Source organism: Tiliqua scincoides, chromosome 1, assembly GCF_035046505.1.
Source record: "Tiliqua scincoides isolate rTilSci1 chromosome 1, rTilSci1.hap2, whole genome shotgun sequence".
Lineage (NCBI taxonomy): Eukaryota > Metazoa > Chordata > Lepidosauria > Squamata > Scincidae > Tiliqua > Tiliqua scincoides.
Genome location: NC_089821.1, coordinates 19,827,906 through 19,848,562, shown reverse-complemented (window position 1 = coordinate 19,848,562; position 20,657 = coordinate 19,827,906). Strand labels below are relative to the sequence as shown.

Genomic DNA, 20,657 nt, shown 5'->3' with positions numbered 1-20,657 from the left:
CATCCTTGGCTGATTCACTTCAATGCAAGTCATCAAAGTAAACTCAAGTAATTACAAAAAATGTTTATAGTTGTGTTGTGCAATATTGGCTCGTGGTTATGTAAGGTACACCAACATTGTACACATAAATGTTATATGTTATGATGGTGCGAACATTGTAAAAAAAACTGGTAGACCTCCGGGCCTTGCTGGGTTTCAAAGTAGCTCTCGAGCCAAAAAAGTGTGAACACCCCTGGTCTACAACTATTATACAGGTATATGGTAACCCACTCTTCTTCCTTCCCCCTTCTTGGGTCTCAGGTTGTGAATACTGACATCTGGTGACCCAGAAAAACCTTATTGACTTTCTGTTTTTCTCCCCCCCCCCCCAACACATGCCTAAGAAAAGGCTTGCTCTGCATTATGCTGGTGGATGGAGTAAAACAGGAATTTGGGGTTTTTTTTTTTGTCTTACTCAGATGGCTGTATAAGTGACAGTAGTGCTCATTTTCTAAACTTGCTCACAGTTAAAAGAATAGTAAAATTCTTGCTCTTATTCAAACCTTGCCTGGAGGGAAAAAAATCTAGGCTTGCTAACTTTTGCTAGAGGTTGGGTGAGAGATCTTGATGATCTTGAATAGGCAAAAATACTATTCCTTTGCAAGAGGCAAGTTAGTCTCTATCCTGCTCTATAGGAAAGCTTACAAAGAAAAGCAAGAAATGAACAGGCATTTTTGGACGTGTGCATTCATCGCCCAAGCATGCTTTATTACTGTTGTACATTGAGAACTTAACTACCTCTTTTATTCCATACATTTTTAATCCAACCTTATACTTGTGTGCATATATGCATGCAACTTATGGCTATTGAGAGCATCAACTTTTGAGTACTATGGTTGAGTAAAATGAAACAGTACTTCTGGTTTGTTCATTGTTTAGTTTTTTAGCTCGCAAGGAGTGCTCCCTGCCAAATGGCTACTTGCAGTCTATACTTGCCATTCATTCAAATCTATAAATATGGTGTACTTGAGTACAAAACTGTAAGGTGGAAGTATTGTAAAGTACTGAAAAAGCTGTCATTGTTCTACCAAGAGCACTTCAAAGTGCCTTCTTGCTTGGGAGTTTCTAAAACTACATAATTGGAAAGAAAAGGAAAACTACTGAAATACAAGGAAAACAGGAAAGGAATGGTATAGTAGAGTTTGGCAGTTAGGTCTGAACTGTTTCCTTGTTGATCTCATGGGTTACTGTTACAGACAGAAACTGTTCCATCCAGTATCAGATGATAAAACTCAGATTCTTCTCCAAAAACTTGTAGTCTTAGAGCATCTTGTTCTTTGTAGAAGGACCATTTCTATAGAAGCTGGGGGCACTCAATTTGTGAGGAGAAATATTCACTTACAACCAAAAATACAGCAGTGTACAAAACTGCCAGCGAGCAGCAAGCCTCAAAAGGAGTAGCCTGGCAGTCTGTCATCAACATGTGTTGCAGCCCTTCAGTGTGTGTGTGTGTGGGGGGGGGGTAATCATGGAATCTTCCTCAATGTATGTAGCTGCAGCCTTATTTACATATTAGGTTGTTCCCTCTTTTACTCCAAGACCCACTTAACTAAGCTGTGCCTTAACCACATAACCACCCAACCTAGAATCTAGTTAGCTATTAGAAATGCTTGCATATATGGACCATGGGCTAAACAAGCCAAGCAGTTCTTCTCACCTGCCATAATATCCTCTTCCCTATGTCTGCTTCTCATTGTCAGTGATGTGACTGGTCAGGGTTGCAGAATTTTGGAAACAATTGATCAGCCTAGGTTTCAAACCCAGACATACATTTTAAAGTGCTACATTGAGGAGCTGCATTCCACTGCAAGGCAGAGCTGAATGCAGGATAACTCACAGCCCAGTCCTAACCAACTTTCCAGCGCTGATGCAGCCATGCCAGTGGGATGTGTGCTGCATTCTCTGGTGGTGGTGAGCAGTCATGGAGGCATCCTCAACGTTAAGGGTGTTTGTTCCCTTAACTTGGTGCTGCATCAGTGTTCGAGAGTTGGTTAGGATTGGGCTGTAAAAGCAGCTGTTTCAGGTCCTTCTTGAAAATACACCTGATATTAAAGAAGGTCCCAGTCCAGTTCCCTGGTAAACTGATGTTTATAATGACTGCATCTTGTTAAAATGGCTCCATGAATGGTTTTCAGTGTTCCATGGGAAGCTAAGAAGCCAGGTGTTGGGACACAAAGTGTTTTCGGATGGTTGTACTTGTCATTTGGTAGTGTTAGCTTTTCAGAGCTTCTGAAGACCAGCGCTAGCAGGAGGCCCTCCCCCAGCTGGAAGATCATATACAGCAAGGGGAAGAAGAAGAGGGGCCCAATGACTTCCGGCGCAAAGGTCACCTTGAGAAGAGCAAAACAGAGCTGCATGTTTTGGCAACCGATTTCCATGCAGATGGTCCGTCAGCACCTGTCCAGAAAACAGACACATATGGTGTTGGGTGGGGCTGTGTTGATGCACGTGCCACTTTGGACTACTGTCACTCACTTTCAGAGTTCTCACACTTATTTCCAGGGCTGTGAAATACATGAGAAACCATTTCTTTCTCCCCTCCCCTGGTTTTCTTGAGAATGGTAGCAATACTATGCCTCAACCACTTTAGCATGACAGAAAAGCGCTTGAGACCCAGCATCCTTTAGGGTGGCACCTGCTGGTTGATGGCAAAAGAAAAAGAGTGGAAAGTTACTATGCGGGTGCTGGGTGAAAGTGGGAGAACTTCCTGAGCAGGAATTGTGGCAGGTCAGTGCTTGTCAACCAGGTGCCCTGGTACCACTTGTGGCAGTTCACAATATGGCAGGTGGTTTTTTTTTTTTCTTGAGTGGACGGGGGAATGATGGACTGATAGGGATCTGGATCATGGGTAGGAGGCCTTGATCCCTTTGCCCTTGCTCTGGATCTATTCCAGATCAGGCTCCAGGCCTGCCATGTGACCCAGGAAGAAACTCCCACTGATGCCAATGGGAGCTTTCCTCTTAGGGCAGACAGCAGCTGGGGAGGAATCTGGATTGAGACCAATGGGGGGGGGGGGGACTCAGACCAGAGGAAGGGACAGACTGTGAAGTTCCTCTCTTGTCTCATTTGATTCTTAGTTTGGGTAATAACGTTGAGCATGATCTATGAGATACTGGTATGGCCACTCATTTGTGGGCCCTGAAAAGTTGTGAGTGTTAGCATAGCTGGAGTCTGGGTGAAGCATAAGTCTAATCAATGCCAACCAGGTTGAGAATGTGGTGGGCAAGGAACCATGTGGTGGGCTTTTGCAAATAGTCCCTTCCCGCAGTTTTTTCCAGCAAGTCACACAGCCCACTCTGCCTCCCTCTTCCTTCAAGGAGCTCAGGGTGGGGTACATATTCCCTCCTTTTGTCCTCACAACAACCCTGTGAGGCTGAGAGATAGTGACTAGCCCAAGGTCACCCAGGAAGTTTCATGGCTGAGTGGGGATTTGGACCTGGATCTTCCTGGTCTAACTTCCAAACCACTGGATCCCATTTGAAGCCCAGGAGAGTGGAATTGGCCCCCAGCTAGATTGAGGTCAGTGGTGCCAAGTTTAGGTTATTTGCTAACTTTCCTGTATTTATCAGCTCTTACAGTTAAAGATGTTTTTCTTCAGACCTGCTTGGGGCCATCGTACAAGTAATAAACCTGTAACCAGATATGTCCAGCAGGGAACCCCTCTATACTGTATTTGCTTCTGGAATCAGTCCCTGGCCTTGGACTGCCAAGGCAAAAAGAATGGGTGGTCATACTGTTCACTGAAGTTGAAGAATGCAGACAGGATGTAGCCCAAGGAGAAGCCGATGAAAGGCATCAGAGCAGACGTCCCCAGCAGACGTGGAGTGAAGATGGGCCATATACTGCTTCCAGCACTGATCATGGACAAAGCAATGATTGGAACAGAAGCAGAACAATCATACCTGCCTGAAAGCACAAGAAGGGAAAAAAACACCTCTGTTCAACAGCAACCAGGACATTTGGAAGCAGCTGTTGCATTAGGACAGTCCCACACAGAACAGCCCTCTTGTGCCAACAAACCCCATGAGCTCCTTGCTCACTCATTCTTGTAATGAGGCAGTTTCCCAAGCCCCTCCATTTACAGCCTTCCTCTCTTGCGATAGGGGTGAACCATCAATACAAACATTTGCAAAAGGTGGTGACAATGGGAAGTCCAAGCCTGCAATCCTGTAAGCCCCATTAAACAAAGTGGAATTTACTTCTGAATAAACATGCATAGGGTTGCACTGCAAACACTGCAGTTTCTCTAAAGGTGACAGGCTGTTTCAGGATTCTGTTCCTTCTCATCCTTTTTTCTTCACCCCTGCAGTGACGCTACACCTGTTGTGTTTTGCTTTGTGATGGTGTTTTGTTTTGTTTGGGGGGATAGTAGCTCCTATCCTCTGCTATGCTTTGTGTCTACTGAGGTGTATATATCTTTAGCCTGAAACATTCAAATGAAAGTCAAAAGAGACATTACAAAGGAGGGCTGTGATCAGGTGCCTTGATTGAAACATTCACTGGGGATCTGAATATCATTGACACAGGAGTGATTCTCTCTCTCTCTCTCACCACCACCACCAAGAAAAGGAGTGGTGGGGGCAGCAAATGTTGACAAGGAGGTTAAAACGCAAAGGGAAATAAAACAAAACCCTGATGTGACTCTCTGGATACCTCTCCTATCCTAATTACCATTGCTCTTCCAGGGTCCTGGCTGCTCCTGGCACTCGCCCTTGCAGCAAGGTGAGTGGATGAGCCCCCAAGTGACAAGTTTTCTTCACAGTTGTGAGGAAAAAAAGCTACTCTTGTGCATTCAGTAGCTTCACCATCATCATTGGAACTAATGTAAACACTGAGCGGCAAACTGCTCAGACACAGTCACCTATTCATTACATCTCCTGTAGTTTTATCCATTCCCACCACCACCACCTCAAGGCTGCAATCCTAAACACACTTTCCTGAGAGTAAGCCCCATTGAACAAAATAGGATTTACTTCTGAGTAGACTGGTTAGGATTGTGCCCCAACTCACAGAACTTGTCTGGCCTAACTTTTTCTTTTTTTAAGTTTAGCTCTGGTCCAAATAACAATACATCTATTTCATGATTGGGGTTTGTATTCTTGGTTTTCTGAACATAAACAGCACATGCATGGAGAGACAGTATGAATGGAGGGAGATGAAGACTTTAATATTCTCCCCCCCCCCCCAAAATAAGGAGCTCTGCAGCTGCTAATTGACCCAGAAGAAGAAAAATTTGACATTCAGGCAGGTAGCCTGCATTCTAGGGGGACACAGCAGGACAGTTCCTGCTTCCTGACTGTGTCCTCCTAGTTCTGACTGCGTGCAGGCTGCCTGTGTGCTTGTCGTGTTTCTCTTGATTTACAAACATGATTGCTTGTTAATGAAGAAAATGGAAAGTAATGTGCTTGCAGCGGGGGGGGGGCCCTCAGAGAACTGTGGATAAGTCCTACAACAGACTTATCCATGAAACCACGGATACCGGATCCATGGATTTGGGAGGACACCTGTACAGTAGCTTTAACTTCCCCGGGACATGAAATGGAAAAGCGAATTGAGCGTACTGCACAGTTTGCAATTTGTCTGGTATAAGATACATACATTTCATCATGCAAGGCACAAAATAACCCTATGAGGACATCAAGAAATGAATGAGTACTTCGGTGAAATGAGAGAAAGGCAATCCAAACAGCTGTGCTTCCCACTGTCACTTGCCTTCACAAAGAGGTGAGCATACCGAGGTGCTTTTTCATTCAAGAAGATACCGATGGCACAGGGGATAAGTGTCATGAACAGGGAGGCAGCAGTCCCTTTGTATGGCACTTTGCCCTGGAGATCCCTGTAGTACAAGCCTTTGGTGTAGAGATACAGGAGAAGAGGCATCAGGCCAAGTGCTAATGTGGTCAGACACGTTGTCATTACGATGCTAAGAAATAAAGCAAAAGCAGAGTGAAGGAGTTTCAGAGACACACGAGCCCTTTCCTAAACTTTACCTTACCACAGAGGGGCCCTCGTATCCATGGTGGGTTCCATTTCTCCCCCCCCCCCCATGGATAAGGAAACCATGGATATGAGGAAATGTTATATAAATAGTGGGGCCCCCATGCTCTCCACCCATGTGCCCATTGTATTACCTTACTTTTTGTGTAGTCACACTTGAAGCACGTGTTTCTTGCTTTAAGCTTGCTTACCCAAAGCAACGTACTAACAGGAAGCAGGAACTGTCATGCTTCCTGTTAGTCACCCTCTAGCACGCAGGCCAGTTGCCTGCATATCACATTGTTTTGTTCAACAAGTTTAAAGCAAGAAACACGCATGCTTCCAGTGCGATTACACAAAAAATAAGGTAATAAAATGGGCGTGGGGGGAAATGACCTAGTCGACTCAGCTTCCTGTGAGGCTGGGGCACTTGGGACAGTGCTAGGTAGTCATTGTGGGAGTGGGGCCACTTCCCACTGTGCAGTGTCACTAGTGGCACTAGCATTGCTAGTTGAAAAGCTTGCTTTGGTGCATGGGCTACCCCGTGCTGCTTCTGTGATCTGTGCTTATAGCTGCCTGATACTGTCTCAGACCATTGGCCCATCTTCTTATCTGCTCTGACTGGCAGTGGCTCTCGGGAGTCCCAGGAAGAGATCTTTCTCATGTTGCCTGAGATCCTTTTAGCACTGGGTGACAGAGAAGGATGTAATACTGCTAGTGACTAACAGACAGCGATGTAATACTGGGGGCATGCTATCGTCCTCTGGACCAGAAACCAGAAGGGGACCTTGAAATGAGGAAACAGATCAGGGAGGTGTCGAGGAGGGACAGGGTTGTAATCATGGGGGACTTCAATTATCCTCACATTGACTGGGTCAATTCGTGCTCTGGTCATGAAAGAGAAACCGGTTTTCTTGACATGCTAAATGACTGTGCTTTAGAGCAACTAGTTATGGAGCCCATCAGAGGACAGGCAACTCTGGATTTAATATTGTGTGGCACTCAGGACCTGGTTAGAGAGGTAAATGTTACTGAGCCATTGGGGAACAGTGACCATGTTGCAATTAGTTTCACTATGCATGTCGGGGGAACAGTGTCAAACAAATCTAACACAAAAATCCTTGACTTCCGAAGGATGGACTTCCCTCAAATGAGGAGGCTGGTTAGAAGGAGGTTGAAAGGGAAGATTAAAAAAAAGTCCAATTTCTCCACAGTGCATGGAGGCTGCTTAAAACAACAGTAATGGAGGCCCAGCGCAAGTGTATATCGCAAAGGAAGAAGGGCTCCACTAAGTCCAGAAGGGTGCCCGCATGGCTAACTAGTCAAGTTAGAGAGGTAGTAAAGAGCAAGGAAGTGTCCTTCCATAAATGGAAGTCTTGCCCTAATGAGGAGAATAAAAAGGAACAAACTGTGGCAAAAGAAAGTGATATGGGAGGCCAAGCAAGACTATGAGGAACGCATGGCCAGCAACATTAAGGGGAATAATAAAAGCTTCTTCAAATATGTTAGAAGCAGGAAACCCGCCAGAGAAGTGGTTGGCACTCTGGATGGTGAGGGAGGGAAAGGGGAGATAAAAGGAGACTTAGAGATGGCAAAGAAATTAAAAATTAAATTAAATGAGTTCTTTGCATCTGTCTTCAGAGCAGAAGACCTCGGGCAGATACTGCTGCCTGAACAGCCCTCCCTGACCAAGGAATTAAGTTGGATAGAAGTTAAGAGAAGATGTTTCAGACCTAATTAACAAATTAAAGATCAATAAGTCACTGGGCCCTGATGGCATCCACCCAAGAGTTATTAAGGACCTGAAGAATGAAGTTGCTGATCTCTTGACTAAAATATGCAACTTGTCCCTTGAAATGGCAATGGTGCCAGAAGATTGGAGGATAGCAAATGCCACACTGATCTTTAAAAAGGGAACGAGGGGACCTGGGTAATTATAGGCTGGTCAGCCTAATGTCTGTTCCAGGTAAGGCGGTGGAATGCCCCATCAAAGATAGAATCTCAAAACACATAGATGAACAAGCCTTGCTGAGGGAGAATCAGCCTGGCTTCTGTAAGGGTAAGTCTTGCCTCACAAACCTTTTAGAATTCTTTGAAAAGGTCAACAGGCATCTGGATGCAGGAGAACCTGTGGACATTATATATCTGGACTTTCTGAAGGCGTTTGACATGGTCCCTCACCAAAGGCTGCTGAGAAAACTCCACAGTCAGGGAATTAGAGGGCAGGTCCTCTCCTGGATTAGGAACTTTAAGAACTGCTTGAGGTCCAGGAAGCAGAGAGTGGGTGTCAATGGGCAATTTTCACAATCGTGAGAGGTGGAAAGTGGAGTGCCCCAAGGATCTGTTCTGGTACCTGTACTTTTCAACCAGTGCATAAATGACCTGGAGGCAGGGTTGAGCAGCAAGGTGGCCAAGTTTGCAGATGGCACCAAACTTTTCTGAGTGGTTAAGACCAGAAGGGATTGTGAAGCGCTCCAGAAGGAGCTCTCCAAACTGGGAGACTGGGCAGCAAAATGGCAGATGCATTTCAATGTAAGTGTAAAGTCATGCACATTGGGGCAAAGAATCAAAACTTTACATATAGGCTAATGGGTTCTGAGCTGTTTGAGACAGATCAGGAGAGGGATCTTGTGGACAGCTCGATGAAAGTGTCAACCCAATGTGTGGCAGCAGTGAAGAGGGCTAATTGCATGCTTGGGATCATTAGGAAAGGAATTGAGAATAAGACAGCTTAATATTGTAATACCATTGTACTAATCGATGATAAGGCCACACTTGGAGTATTGTGTCCAGTTCTGGTCACCACATCTCAAAAAGGATATAGTGGAAATGGAAAAGGTGCAAAAGAAAGCAACCGAAATGATTACTGGGCTGGGGCACCTTCCCTATGAGGAAAGGCTACAGCGTTTGGGCCTCTTCAGTCTAGAAAAGAGGCACCTGAGGGGGGACATGATTGAGACTTACAAAATCATGCAGGGGATGGACAGAGTGGATAGGGAGATGCTCTTTTCCCTCTCACATAACACCAGAACCAGGAGACATCCACGAAAGTTGAGTGTTGGGAGAGTTAGGACAGACAGAAGAAAATATTTCTTTACCCAGTGTGTTATTAGTTTGTGGAACTCCTTACCACAGGATGTAGTGATGGCATCTTGCCTGGATGCCTTTAAGAGGGGATTGGACAAATTTCTGGAGGAAAAGTTCATTACAGGTTACAAGTCATAGTAGGTATGTGTAAGCTCTTGTTTTTAGAGGCAGGCTGCCTCTGATTGCCAGATGCAGGGGAGGGCACCAAGGCACAAGTTGTGTCTGTTGTCTTGTGTGCTTCCTTGGGCATTTGGTGGGCCACTGTGAGGTACAGGAAAATGGACTAGATGGACCCTTTGCCTGATCCAGCAGGGCTCTTCTTATGTTCTTAAGGAACCCAGAACTTCCTGCATATAAAGCCTGTGTTGTACCAGTGAGCTGCAGTTCTTCCTCAACTATCTCTCTCTCGTCCATATGAATGATGGGTAATTGGAATTGCTACTAATATGAATTAGAATCCTTACTCAGTAGTGTAGCCAGGGAGGGGCAACACATACTGCAGGCGTTGCAATACGCCTTGTAAGTGGCCCCTCCCACTCACAACTGGAGCTATTCCAGGCAGTGCAGCTTACACGGGGCATTGAGGCGCTTGTAGTACTTACTGAGCCCCCCTCCTTCTGGCTATGCTACTGCCCTTCATCCAGAAATATGTACTGGAAAAAATAGGAACAGCCCATCCTTGTCGTCAGCTTAGGACTCATCTTCCATTAAAGTCACCTTGCCACCAGCCCTTTAGTACAGGCTTTAGCATAACTTCTATGTCCACTGCCTACCTGAGGTTCATGTCTCCATTTGATACCAGACTGAAGATGTTGGAGAGGTTTCCACCAGGGCAGCAGCCACAGATGAGTACAGCCAATGCCTCAACAGGGTCCAGCTGGAAGAGCTTGCCCAGTGCAAAGGCTGTCAGGGGCATGATTCCATACTGAGCCACCCCAGCAACTATGACCCCTTTGGGGTTCCAGATGTAGGACTTGATCTTGGAGATCTCCATGGTGCAACCCAGAGAGACCATGACAACGAAGAGTACGACAACAGAAACACCATCGAGGGCATAGTCAGTGGCCCTTTGGCTGTATGCAAATGGAAAGGTGAAATTAGGCAGAGAGACGTTGTCTGACTGTCTCGGTCTCCAGTATTCTGAGTCTTTGCCAGGGCTGCTAGCGTCAGCTCCTGAGTCTGTGATCATGGTCGTCATTCTACCTGCCGGGACTGAAAATGGAAAGAAGCCAGCTCAAAATTTGAAGCCATGCACAATAATGGAAACTAGCAGTCACTTCAGAACCATTCTTGAGATTGCTCAATGAGAAAGTGAAGCCCTCTGTGCATGCTCAGGAGCACTAGCATTATAGAGTTACATGGGATGGTGGTGCTTGATTCACCAAGCACAGTGGGAGTAACTAACTGGTAGGTATCAAACCAGTCAGAACAAAATAAATTCACACAGGTTGTAGTGCTTAAGGGCCCGATCCTATCTAACTTTCCAGCACTGATGCAGCTGCAGTGCAACCCCGAGGTAAGGAAGCAAATGTTCCCTTATCTTGAGGAGGCCTCTCTGACTGCTCCACCACTGCAGGGTGCAGCACACATCCTGTTGGCATGACTTCATCAGTGCTGGAAAGTTGGACAGGATTGGGCCATAATACAGGAACCAGAAATTGCAGGTACATGGGGAAAGTTGGGGGGGAGAGTAGAGACAGCTGGAAAAGCCTTGGAGCCCAGGTCTACCCACCCATGTGGCATCAGTGGTGTCCCAAGCATACCCAGTCATGGTAGTGTCCCCAGCATCCTGTGCAGGAAAGAAGTCTGAGTAGATAGCATTGATCCCTGGAAATTTCTGGGCCCCGTCCTTTGGCTCCTGGGCCCCCTTTTGACCGTGGGACCAGGTACAAACTACCCCCTTTACTCCCCTCTCCTAGGCTCTGTCTCTCAGCGCTTATCTTTAAAAAAGCAAATTGTACAGTCCTTGTCATGAAACTCACAGCACTTCAAGACATTCATAACCTTGCTGTATGTAAAGGGCTATTGGAGTAAAAGGTTATTTTGAATTCTGGGGTCATTGCAATGTGGTGCACACTCTGTTGGTCAAAGTTGTGTGAGTGTGTTTGAAATGCTAAATGTGAAACATTCTGCAATTAGGCCATTGCCTCTCTGAAGTAATTAAACATTAAAATAGCTTGCATTCACAACCAGCACAGCATTTTCCAGTGTTGAAAATTAGCTCCTCTTCCATTTTCCCCAAAACCTGCATCCTTCAGAACTTTTCATATTTACCATTTTTCCATACTTTGCATTCCACTACTGAAGCCGCTTACTTGGAAATTCCCATTCGACTTGCACACTCCATTCGCCACATACACACAGACATATATTTGGATTCTGAAAAATGCATTTACCTGTGACTCGGAATTCTACCTGTGTGGGTTAATCGCCTGCAGTCACTTTTCACAATAGTCACGTCTTGCTGGATCCTTCTGCAATCAAGTGTTGCATAAGAGGTGAACCTTAAATAAATATATTGACATTTCTGTTTGGAAGAATCCTTCCTCTATCTCATAATACTTCTGGAGAGAAGGGGGCTTGCTGAATATAGGAAAGCTCTTGAAAACAAGAAAAGAACTGTCAAATTGACATCTAATTCTGATATCCAATGCCAAGGATTTCCCTTGAGGTTGGTTATCTCCTCCCTTGCCCCTTCTGGAATAGAAGAAAATGTGGATTTTGATTCCACTGTACTCTCCGCCTGTCTTTCCCGGAATGGAGGGATGTCCTTGTTTCACTGAAGAGTTCTTCAGCCCTGGTCCTCCACCACACTAATTTATTCTTTGTTTTTATTCAAATGGGATCACATCAGCGAGCCAGCTTTTCAGCGGAGTTGCTCAGGAACTTTCCTGGTCAGAGGAAGGAATGTGGTCAGCTTTTCTTCCTTGTCTGGTTGCCCTCTCTATGCTTAGGCCACATTGATTTTGAACAATTATGAATGCACAGAGGGCAGGAAGAAGTTAAGAGGAGGGACAACTTTGGCCCAGATGGCAGGCGGCAAAGACACTGCATTGCAAAATGGTGCCTAGAATAGGATACTGGAATTTTCTTCCCAGTTTTCCATGACTTGCATACTATAGGTTTACTGAGGCAGTGCTTTCCCATCATTAGCTGGAACAGGAATTAAAACCAAAATATCGTGCTATAGTCCTGATGCTATTGGGACTTCCCCTGCAAAGGGGTGTGAACAGAAGGCACATTCCTTTTGTACCAGACCCCCTTCTGCAAGTGGGTCCATTAATAAATGGGACCTCCATTAATTGAGGGAGCTCCTGATGGCAGAAGTGCTGGTTAGGAATGAATGAATGAATGAATGAATATCTATCATGTTTATTGAAAAGTCAGTCTAGGCCCTTTCCAGCATTAATTCAAAGTGTTTTGTTTGCAGTTTCAGCTCATGTTACTGCTTCCTGCGGGTCTTGGCTGGATAAATAAGTGATGAACAGCTACTTAAATAGCTTTTCATAATTGCCCAACTGTCCTTTTCTATTTCTGCACTTGGAAGAGGAGAAGGTTTAAATTATTGATTTCCTTGCTCCCTCCACCTGCTCATTTTATAGTAGTAAAATATGTTAGAGGTGCAACCCTTTGGCTGGTAAAGAGTTGTATGGAACCTTGGATGAGCAGGCACACAAAACAGCATACACCAGCAGAGTTCTTTGAATGCAGTGGTTATATTTCAGAGCAAGGGTTATCACAGGTAGAGTAATCAGTAAACAGTCCTAGTCAGCACAATGAGCAGTCAGTCCATAAACAACAAATCCAAATCAGCTTTCCAAGATACACAGTCAAAGTTCATTCCATGGTCAGTAACAACATGTATATACTCGCATCCAGCCTCCCAAGTTACTGGCAGCAGTTCAGTAGTCTCCTACTACACTCCTACTGCTGCTCTGGAAGCTCAACAGACCAAACATTAAGTAGTTGGAGTGGCCAATCAGTGTAGGCTAAGCCACACCCAGGGTGAGGCAGTCACAGGTGTTTGCTGATCCTGCTGACTCCAGCAATCTGCACCTGTTCCTGAACCACCTTGTTGGCTGTGTTTCTGCCTTATCCAGAACATAGACCTGACAAAATATCAGTGGGGGAGGGATTAATTGGTACAGGCACATTCCACTATGCCTGTACTGTATTCATAAACCCCTCGAAACAATTGCAAAGGACAACATAACAAATATTTTACAAAACAAATATTAATTGAAATATTTTAAAGAAATCAAAGCTCTCGCTTCCTAATATACAAAGGCCCGAATCTAGCTACATGATCCTTGTGACCATGTCAACTTAAAAGCAATGGGGTTTATCTGGGAGTAACTAATTTCATTGGTTTTAATGACACCTACATTGCAATCCTTTGGATGTTTCCTCAGAAGTAAGTCCCACAATGTTCAATAAGGCATACTCCCAGGAAAGTGTTGTAGTATTGCAGACCTAGTCATGAGTAATCTTAGGGCACAATCCTAACCCTTATGTCAGTGCTTTCCAGCACTGGCATAGCGGTGCCAATGGGGCATGTGCTGCATCCTGCAGTTGGGTGTCACTCACAGAGTCCTCCTCAAAGCAAGGGAATGTTTGTTTCCTTACCTCAGAGCTGCACTGCCCTTATGTCAGTGCTGAAAAGCACAGACATAAGGGGTTAGGATTGCGCCCTTAGTGATTGAGGTCAAAGCAGTAAAGCAACCTAAACAGCAGATCACAGATCACAGTAACCAGGGCTGTAAAGCAGTAGCCTCAGGCAGCAGGTTGGTGGGGAGGGGGGTGCCCACCTCTGTCCGCCCTCTTGCATGCACTGCTCCTCCTCCTTCCATTTACTGGATTGGAAAAGGAAGAGGGGGAACAGAGAGAAAGAGTAAATGTGGAGGGAAGGAGAGTGCTGCACTAGGACATTGGCTAATGGGAAGAGTAGAGGCTGGCATATCATCGGGTTAAGGGGAGGAAGGACAGGAAAAAAGTACTAGAAGAGAGTTTTGGCTTGTTAGGTTTGATTGAAACTTTGGAAGCAGGACAATAATTTGAACACGGTTTCAACACAATTGTCTCTCAGTTGACACTACAGTTCCCTTTCTGATTGCCAAACAGAAAAGAAGAAAAAAGAAAGGGGGCAAAGTTTAATACATAAATGCTACTATTGGATGAAGTGACAACCTCATGGCACATTAAAGACAGATGTGTCATAAGCTTTCATGGATGCATTAAGTTCTGTCCTTAGCTGGGAAATATACACACGAGGATAGCATCATGAATGCTATTTGGTCCTTGAATGCAATCAATTTGACACCCTTGCACTAGAGCAGGGGGTCTCCAAACTTTTTGGCCAGAGGGCCACATCAAAGACCTGGCATGGTGTTGAGGGCTGGAAAAAAAAATTTAAATATAAAATTTATATAAATAAATTAGAGACAGAACTTAGATGAGTGAATAAATAAATGAAAGGACTCATTCATTCAACCTCTATGGCCTTTAGAACACCCTCCAGACACAAACAGAGCATAGTTCCTGTCACGTTTGGCCAAGTGGGCCAGAGGCTTTCAAGGGACCAATGGCATACACCCAAGGGTTATTAAGGAATTGAAGAATGAAGTTGCAGATCTCTTGACTAAGGTATGCAACTTGTCCCTCAAAACGGCCACGGTGCCAGAAGATTGGAGGATAGCAAATGTCACGCCTATTTTTAAAAAGGGAAAGAGGGGGGACCCGGGAAACTATAGGCCGGTCAGCCTAACATCCATACCGGGTAAGATGGTGGAATGCCTCATCAAAGATAGGATCTCAAAACACATAGACGAACAGACCTTGCTGAGGGAGAGTCAGCATGGCTTCTGTAAGGGTAAGTCTTGCCTCACAAACCTTATAGAATTCTTTGAAAAGGTCAACAGGCATGTGGATGCGGGAGAACCCGTGGACATTATATATCTGGACTTTCAGAAGGCGTTTGACACGGTCCCTCACCAAAGGCTACTGAAAAAACTCCACAGTCAGGGAATTAGAGGACAGGTCCTCTCCTGGATTGAGAACTGGTTGGAGGCCAGGAAGCAGAGAGTGGGTGTCAATGGGCAATTTTCACAATGGAGAGAGGTGAAAAGCGGTGTGCCCCAAGGATCTGTCTTGGGACCGGTGCTTTTCAACCTCTTCATAAATGACCTGGAGACAGGATTGAGCAGTGAAGTGGCTAAGTTTGCAGATGACACCAAACTTTTCCGAGTGGTAAAGACCAGAAGTGCTTGTGAGGAGCTCCAGAAGGATCTCTCCAGACTGGCAGAATGGGCAGCAAAATGGCAGATGCGCTTCAATGTCAGTAAGTGTAAAGTCATGCACATTGGGGCAAAAAATCAAAACTTTAGATATAGGCTGATGGGTTCTGAGCTGTCTGTGACAGATCAGGAGAGAGATCATGGGGTGGTGGTGGACAGGTCGATGAAAGTGTCGACCCAATGTGCGGCAGCAGTGAAGAAGGCCAATTCTATGCTTGGGATCATTAGGAAGGGTATTGAGAACAAAACGGTTAGTATTATAATGCCGTTGTACAAATCTATGGTAAGGCCACACCTGGAGTATTGTGTCCAGTTCTGGTCGCCACATCTCAAAAAAGACATAGTGGAAATGGAAAAGGTGCAAAAGAGAGCAACTAAGATGATTACGGGGCTGGGGCACCTTTCTTATGAGGAAAGGCTACGGCGTTTGGGCCTCTTCAGCCTAGAAAAGAGACGCTTGAGGGGGGACATGATTGAGACATACAAAATTATGCAGGGGATGGACAGAGTGGATAGGGAGATGCTCTTTACACTCTCACATAATACCAGAACCAGGGGACATCCACTAAAATTGAGTGTTGGGCGGGTTAGGACAGACAAAAGAAAATATTTCTTTACTCATCGCGTGGTCGGTCTGTGGAACTCCTTGCCACAGGATGTGGTGCTGGCATCTAGCCTAGACGCCTTTAAAAGGGGATTGGACGAGTTTCTGGAGGAAAAATCCATTATGGGGTACAAGCCATGATGTGTATGCGCAACCTCCTGATTTTAGGAATGGGTTAAGTCAGAATGCCAGATGTAGGGGAGAGCACCAGGATGAGGTCTCTTGTTATCTGGTGTGCTCCCTGGGGCATTTGGTGGGCCGCTGTGAGATACAGGAAGCTGGACTAGATGGGCCTATGGCCTGATCCAGTGGGGCTGTTCTTATGTTCTTATGTTCTTATGTTCTAAGGGACAAGAGGATGGCCATGGGCCGCATCTGGCCCCTAGGCCAGGGTTTGGAGACCCCTGCACTAGAGAATGAATTATTATCTGTTTTATAGATGATGTACTTATATAAATATTTCCATATAGTTTTTCCTCTACTTACAGAAAGTTGTTCACAATTTGGCCTGTGTCGCACAAATAAATAAATAATGTTTGAAACTTAAATACAGACCTCCAGTACCTAACCTGTTCTTAAGTAGTGGACTTCCCAGTGCTTTGGAAAAATTTTTGAGTGGGTGGAAAAATATCAAAGATTTCTCCTCTTTCCTCTGTAAGGACAGATGGAATTTGTCATAATACAGGTTGGGCATTCCTTATCCAGAATTATGAAATATGGAATATTCTGAAATACATAACTTTTTTGAGTGCCACTATGACGTCTTAATTTTTTTTTTTTTACTTTTTAGCGTAAAGAAATCACAAACTGTGTTTCATGCACAAAGCTTTTCTCGTTTCTCAAATTTCTCAAAGCACAAAATTATTAAACTTACTGTATAAAATTACCTTCAGGCTATGTGTATAAGGGGTATATGAAACATAAATGAATTTTGTGTTTAGACTTGGGCTCCATCCTCATTGTGTATATGCAAATATTCTAAAATACAGAAAAATCCGATAGCCAAAATCCTTCTGGTCCCATGCACTCTGGATAAGGGACCCCCAACCTGTACTGAAGTTTTCAAAGTATAAAAACCCATCAGACGTTTCTGAAATTTGGCAAGTAGGGTTTGGATGGCAGATCACAATTCCAAATGACCATCTTGAGTTCAAGGTTGGTTTGTTTTCCCATCAGATCAGTGTGAGGTGCAGATGGCACATGATCACCACTAGATGGCAATGCAGGACTTCTTCTCCCATAACATTGCCTCTCCCTTTCAAGCATGCCACCCAATCTACATTCTAAAACCTATTAATTTGTGAATGTCTTTTTTTTAAAGCAACATGCTTCTTGCTTTGCAATAAGGTGTATAACTGTTATTTTATAATTAGATAGCGCTTTAGAATGATCAAAGCTTCACATTATTTATTTATTTTCCACATATTTGTACTGCCGTTACTCCAAGGAGCTTAAGGTGGTGTACTGTAGTTCCTCCCCTCCGTTTTTCCTTATTATCTTCCCACCTTTTCAAGGCAAGCACCATGCCTCTCTCCCACCAGGAGCCCACTTTACCCAGCATCTTTACGCCCTTCATTTTCAATGGCAGCTGAACTAGGTGCTACTTGGCCCATCTGAATTTGGCTCGTGACCCACCAAGTGGGTCCTGACCCACAGTTTGAGAAATGCTGCTTTACTGAAAATATACAGTGAGGCTTGCTTCAACCTGGACGGTGCTTATACTGTTCTTATAGCCTATAAGGAAGATCTTGGCCTGTAGGAAGTGAATCCTTTTCCTACACACATACTTAGATTCAGGGAGGAAGAGAGGAATATTCCAATGTGCTTCACCAACCTCAGAGACTGCTCCATTTTAAATCAAGCTCTTCTTTCTCCCCTATAAAGAAGAAAGAGATTGGCTTTGTAACAAATGGTTGTTGTTAATAACAGTGTTCAAGACTTGGGCACTGACCGATCTAGGCTTAGGGCACAGGTGAAGCTTTGGGGGGTCAACCACTAGGCATTTGGGTCAGTATATCTGTCTGATACACAAATGGCTGTTTCAGAGTTTCCTTCTGCCTTCCAGCTGGGGATTGCAAAGCAAATATGCTTGCAGACTGAACTGTGGATGATTATCAATAATAATAAACAATAATACTGGTATTTGTATACCGCTTTCCTGGTCATTGGATTACTCGTCTGACTTTATTCAAGGCGGTTCACATAGGCAGGTTATCTCTAAACCCCCAAAGGGATTTTTTCCAAAAAAGAAAGGTTCTATCTTTCAAGAACCGCACAACATTTCAGATGGATCTTTTACGGTCTGGTATCACTTCAATATTCTCTCTCTTGTCCAAACTCTTCAGAAGCCCAAACTCTTCTGAAGGACAATTTTCTGCTTTAAATTTTCCCCATCAAGTTCCATGAGCCAATGATGAAAAATTAGACTTTATAAATGAATTTGTTAGACGGGTCACAAATCGTTAAAGGCATTGAATACAAGTCAAGTAGAGAGGGGTACTGGGGGATAGGTGGATTTCTATCTCCCAACTGTACCATAAATGATGGAACATTTATCTCTGGGAAATGTTTCATTAAAAAGAGTTTAGTTCTAGTAATCTAACAGTGCAGTTGTAGGCAAGTCTACTCCAAGTAACTGATTTCAATGCCATTTACTGCCAAGTGAGTGTGTAGAGGATTGCAGCCTAAAATCCCATTCATGGCTACAATAAGTTTAGCCATCTAGGCAAAGAGGACAAACAAGTTGCTGGCACTCCCAATATCCAGTCTGGTCATCTTTAAATACTTAACACAGTGGTTCTCACAGATTTAGCACCAGGACCCACTTTTTAGAATGATATCTGTCAGGACCCACCAGAAGTGATATCATGACCAGAAGTGATGTTGTCAAGCAGGAAAAGTTTTAACAATCCTAGGCTGCAATCCTACCACACTTACCCAGGAGTAAGTCCCATTTTCTATCATTGTTAAAAAATATATATATACATAGTAGCTTGCTAAAAATACAGGTCTGTAACATTTCCCCAAATGCAGTCACAGACGATGGTAGCATCAAGTCTAATATTTTAAAAATAAAATATTGCAATGATTGGAGACCCACCTGAAATTGGCTGAAATTGGTGGTGTGATTGTTCCCTTACCCAGAGGAGACCTCTGCAACAGCTGCCCCCTGCAGGATACAATGGTAGCCATTTTGGTGCCACTGCATCAGAGAGGGGGAATAGGATTGGACTCCTAGCAAGCACAGATGTAGCAAGCGCATGTCTGCATGCAACAGAGGCTTACCCACCAGGTAAGGGAATAATTGTTCCCTCGTCCAGAGGAGATCTCCACAATTTTTCCCCCTACCCCTACAGGATACAGGAGTAACTATTTTGGCAGTACTGCATCGGTGAGGTTGGGGGAGAAAAGGATTGGGCACTTAAGGTCATGACTGTCAACAGCTGAACAGGCAGGCAGCCCAGACCCATCCGTGACAGGTGAAGTGGTAAACTCTAGTACAACCAACCAAATGCTCAACACCATGAGGAGCAGGAACTGCCAAACCATGCAGCAAATCCAGGCTATGCATCCTGCCCTTTCAACCTCCCAAAGAGGCTGTATTTTTCAGTGGGGGGGGGGGAATCATCTTGTTTTAATTATACTAGAAGACCTTCGTTTGTTAGGAACATGCTTTAATTCCCATCTGCTCATTCTGACAGCAAACAAGGGGCAGCCCAACACAAAGGAAGTCATTATCTGTTCCAGGGGGGGCTTTGGGAAGTTTTACCGTAAACAGAACTAATGAGATTAGTGCACATGGGGGTGGCACTTTCTGTCAGCTGCAGGGATCAATAAGAAGCCTGTAAACCAATTAGGGCCTTCAGAGTGAAATTATAGCTAGATTACGTTTATAAAGGGCTTTTATCCTATGGCAATTAGAAAAATGCTTGCAAACACATCTCCCAATTGTGCAGAGCATTCCAGACTCCAGATATCTACCGGCATCTTCTGAGAGCGCAATGTGTGCAGGCACCTGAGCTGCATGGCTTCCAGCTGGGGCAACATTTTGGGGGTTCAGGCGAGGGAGGGGGCAACATTCACCATAAGCTTCAAAGCCCTGCTTTTCTGTGTATTCAAGATTACAGACTGCAAAACCACAGTGTCTTTTGAAGAAAGAGCTTTAGGGATGGCTTTTTGGTTTTAAAGCATCCTTGTAACCAAGGCTATGGGTGCACCTAGGAAAGATCAAGTGGGAAGCTGCAGTGGTGTAGCTAGAAGGGGTGCTGTAGGGCTCTACTGCCCGGAATGCCTCCAAGGAGGAGGGGCCACTTTCATTGTTGTGGTAAAGCTCCTTGCAAAACTTAGTGCTCTGCACCCCTCCAGCTACCCCACTGGGAAGCTGTCCTCCTTGCCTGCAGCTTGGGACAGGATTCGAAGGCTTGGGCTGCAATCTGATGTATACTTGCATGGGAGTAAGTCCCAGTTCAAGTAGTAGGACTTACTTCTGAGTAAACACAGCTTGTGCTGTGTCTGTTTTGTAGTCAATAGCAGTCATTTGCTACCTTTTGAGTGCCAGAACCCAGTTTGCATCTCGACATGATCCATTTCAGCTGGGTGCGTCCATGACAATCAACTAATGTTGCACCGATAGTGGTGCCATATCTTGTTACGGTGGT

General features: G+C 44.7%; 1 protein-coding gene across 1 annotated transcript; it reads right to left on the bottom strand.

The window, feature by feature from the left end:
- Window positions 1-1,716: 1,716 nt before the first annotated feature.
- On the bottom strand, window positions 1,717-10,291 carry SLC10A1 (solute carrier family 10 member 1). The gene is given in 5 exon segments (XM_066626010.1): window positions 1,717-1,786; window positions 2,236-2,436; window positions 3,774-3,975; window positions 5,742-5,962; window positions 9,876-10,291. Coding segments are annotated over 5 exon segments (1,110 nt in total).
- Between the last annotated feature and the right edge of the window lie 10,366 nt (window positions 10,292-20,657).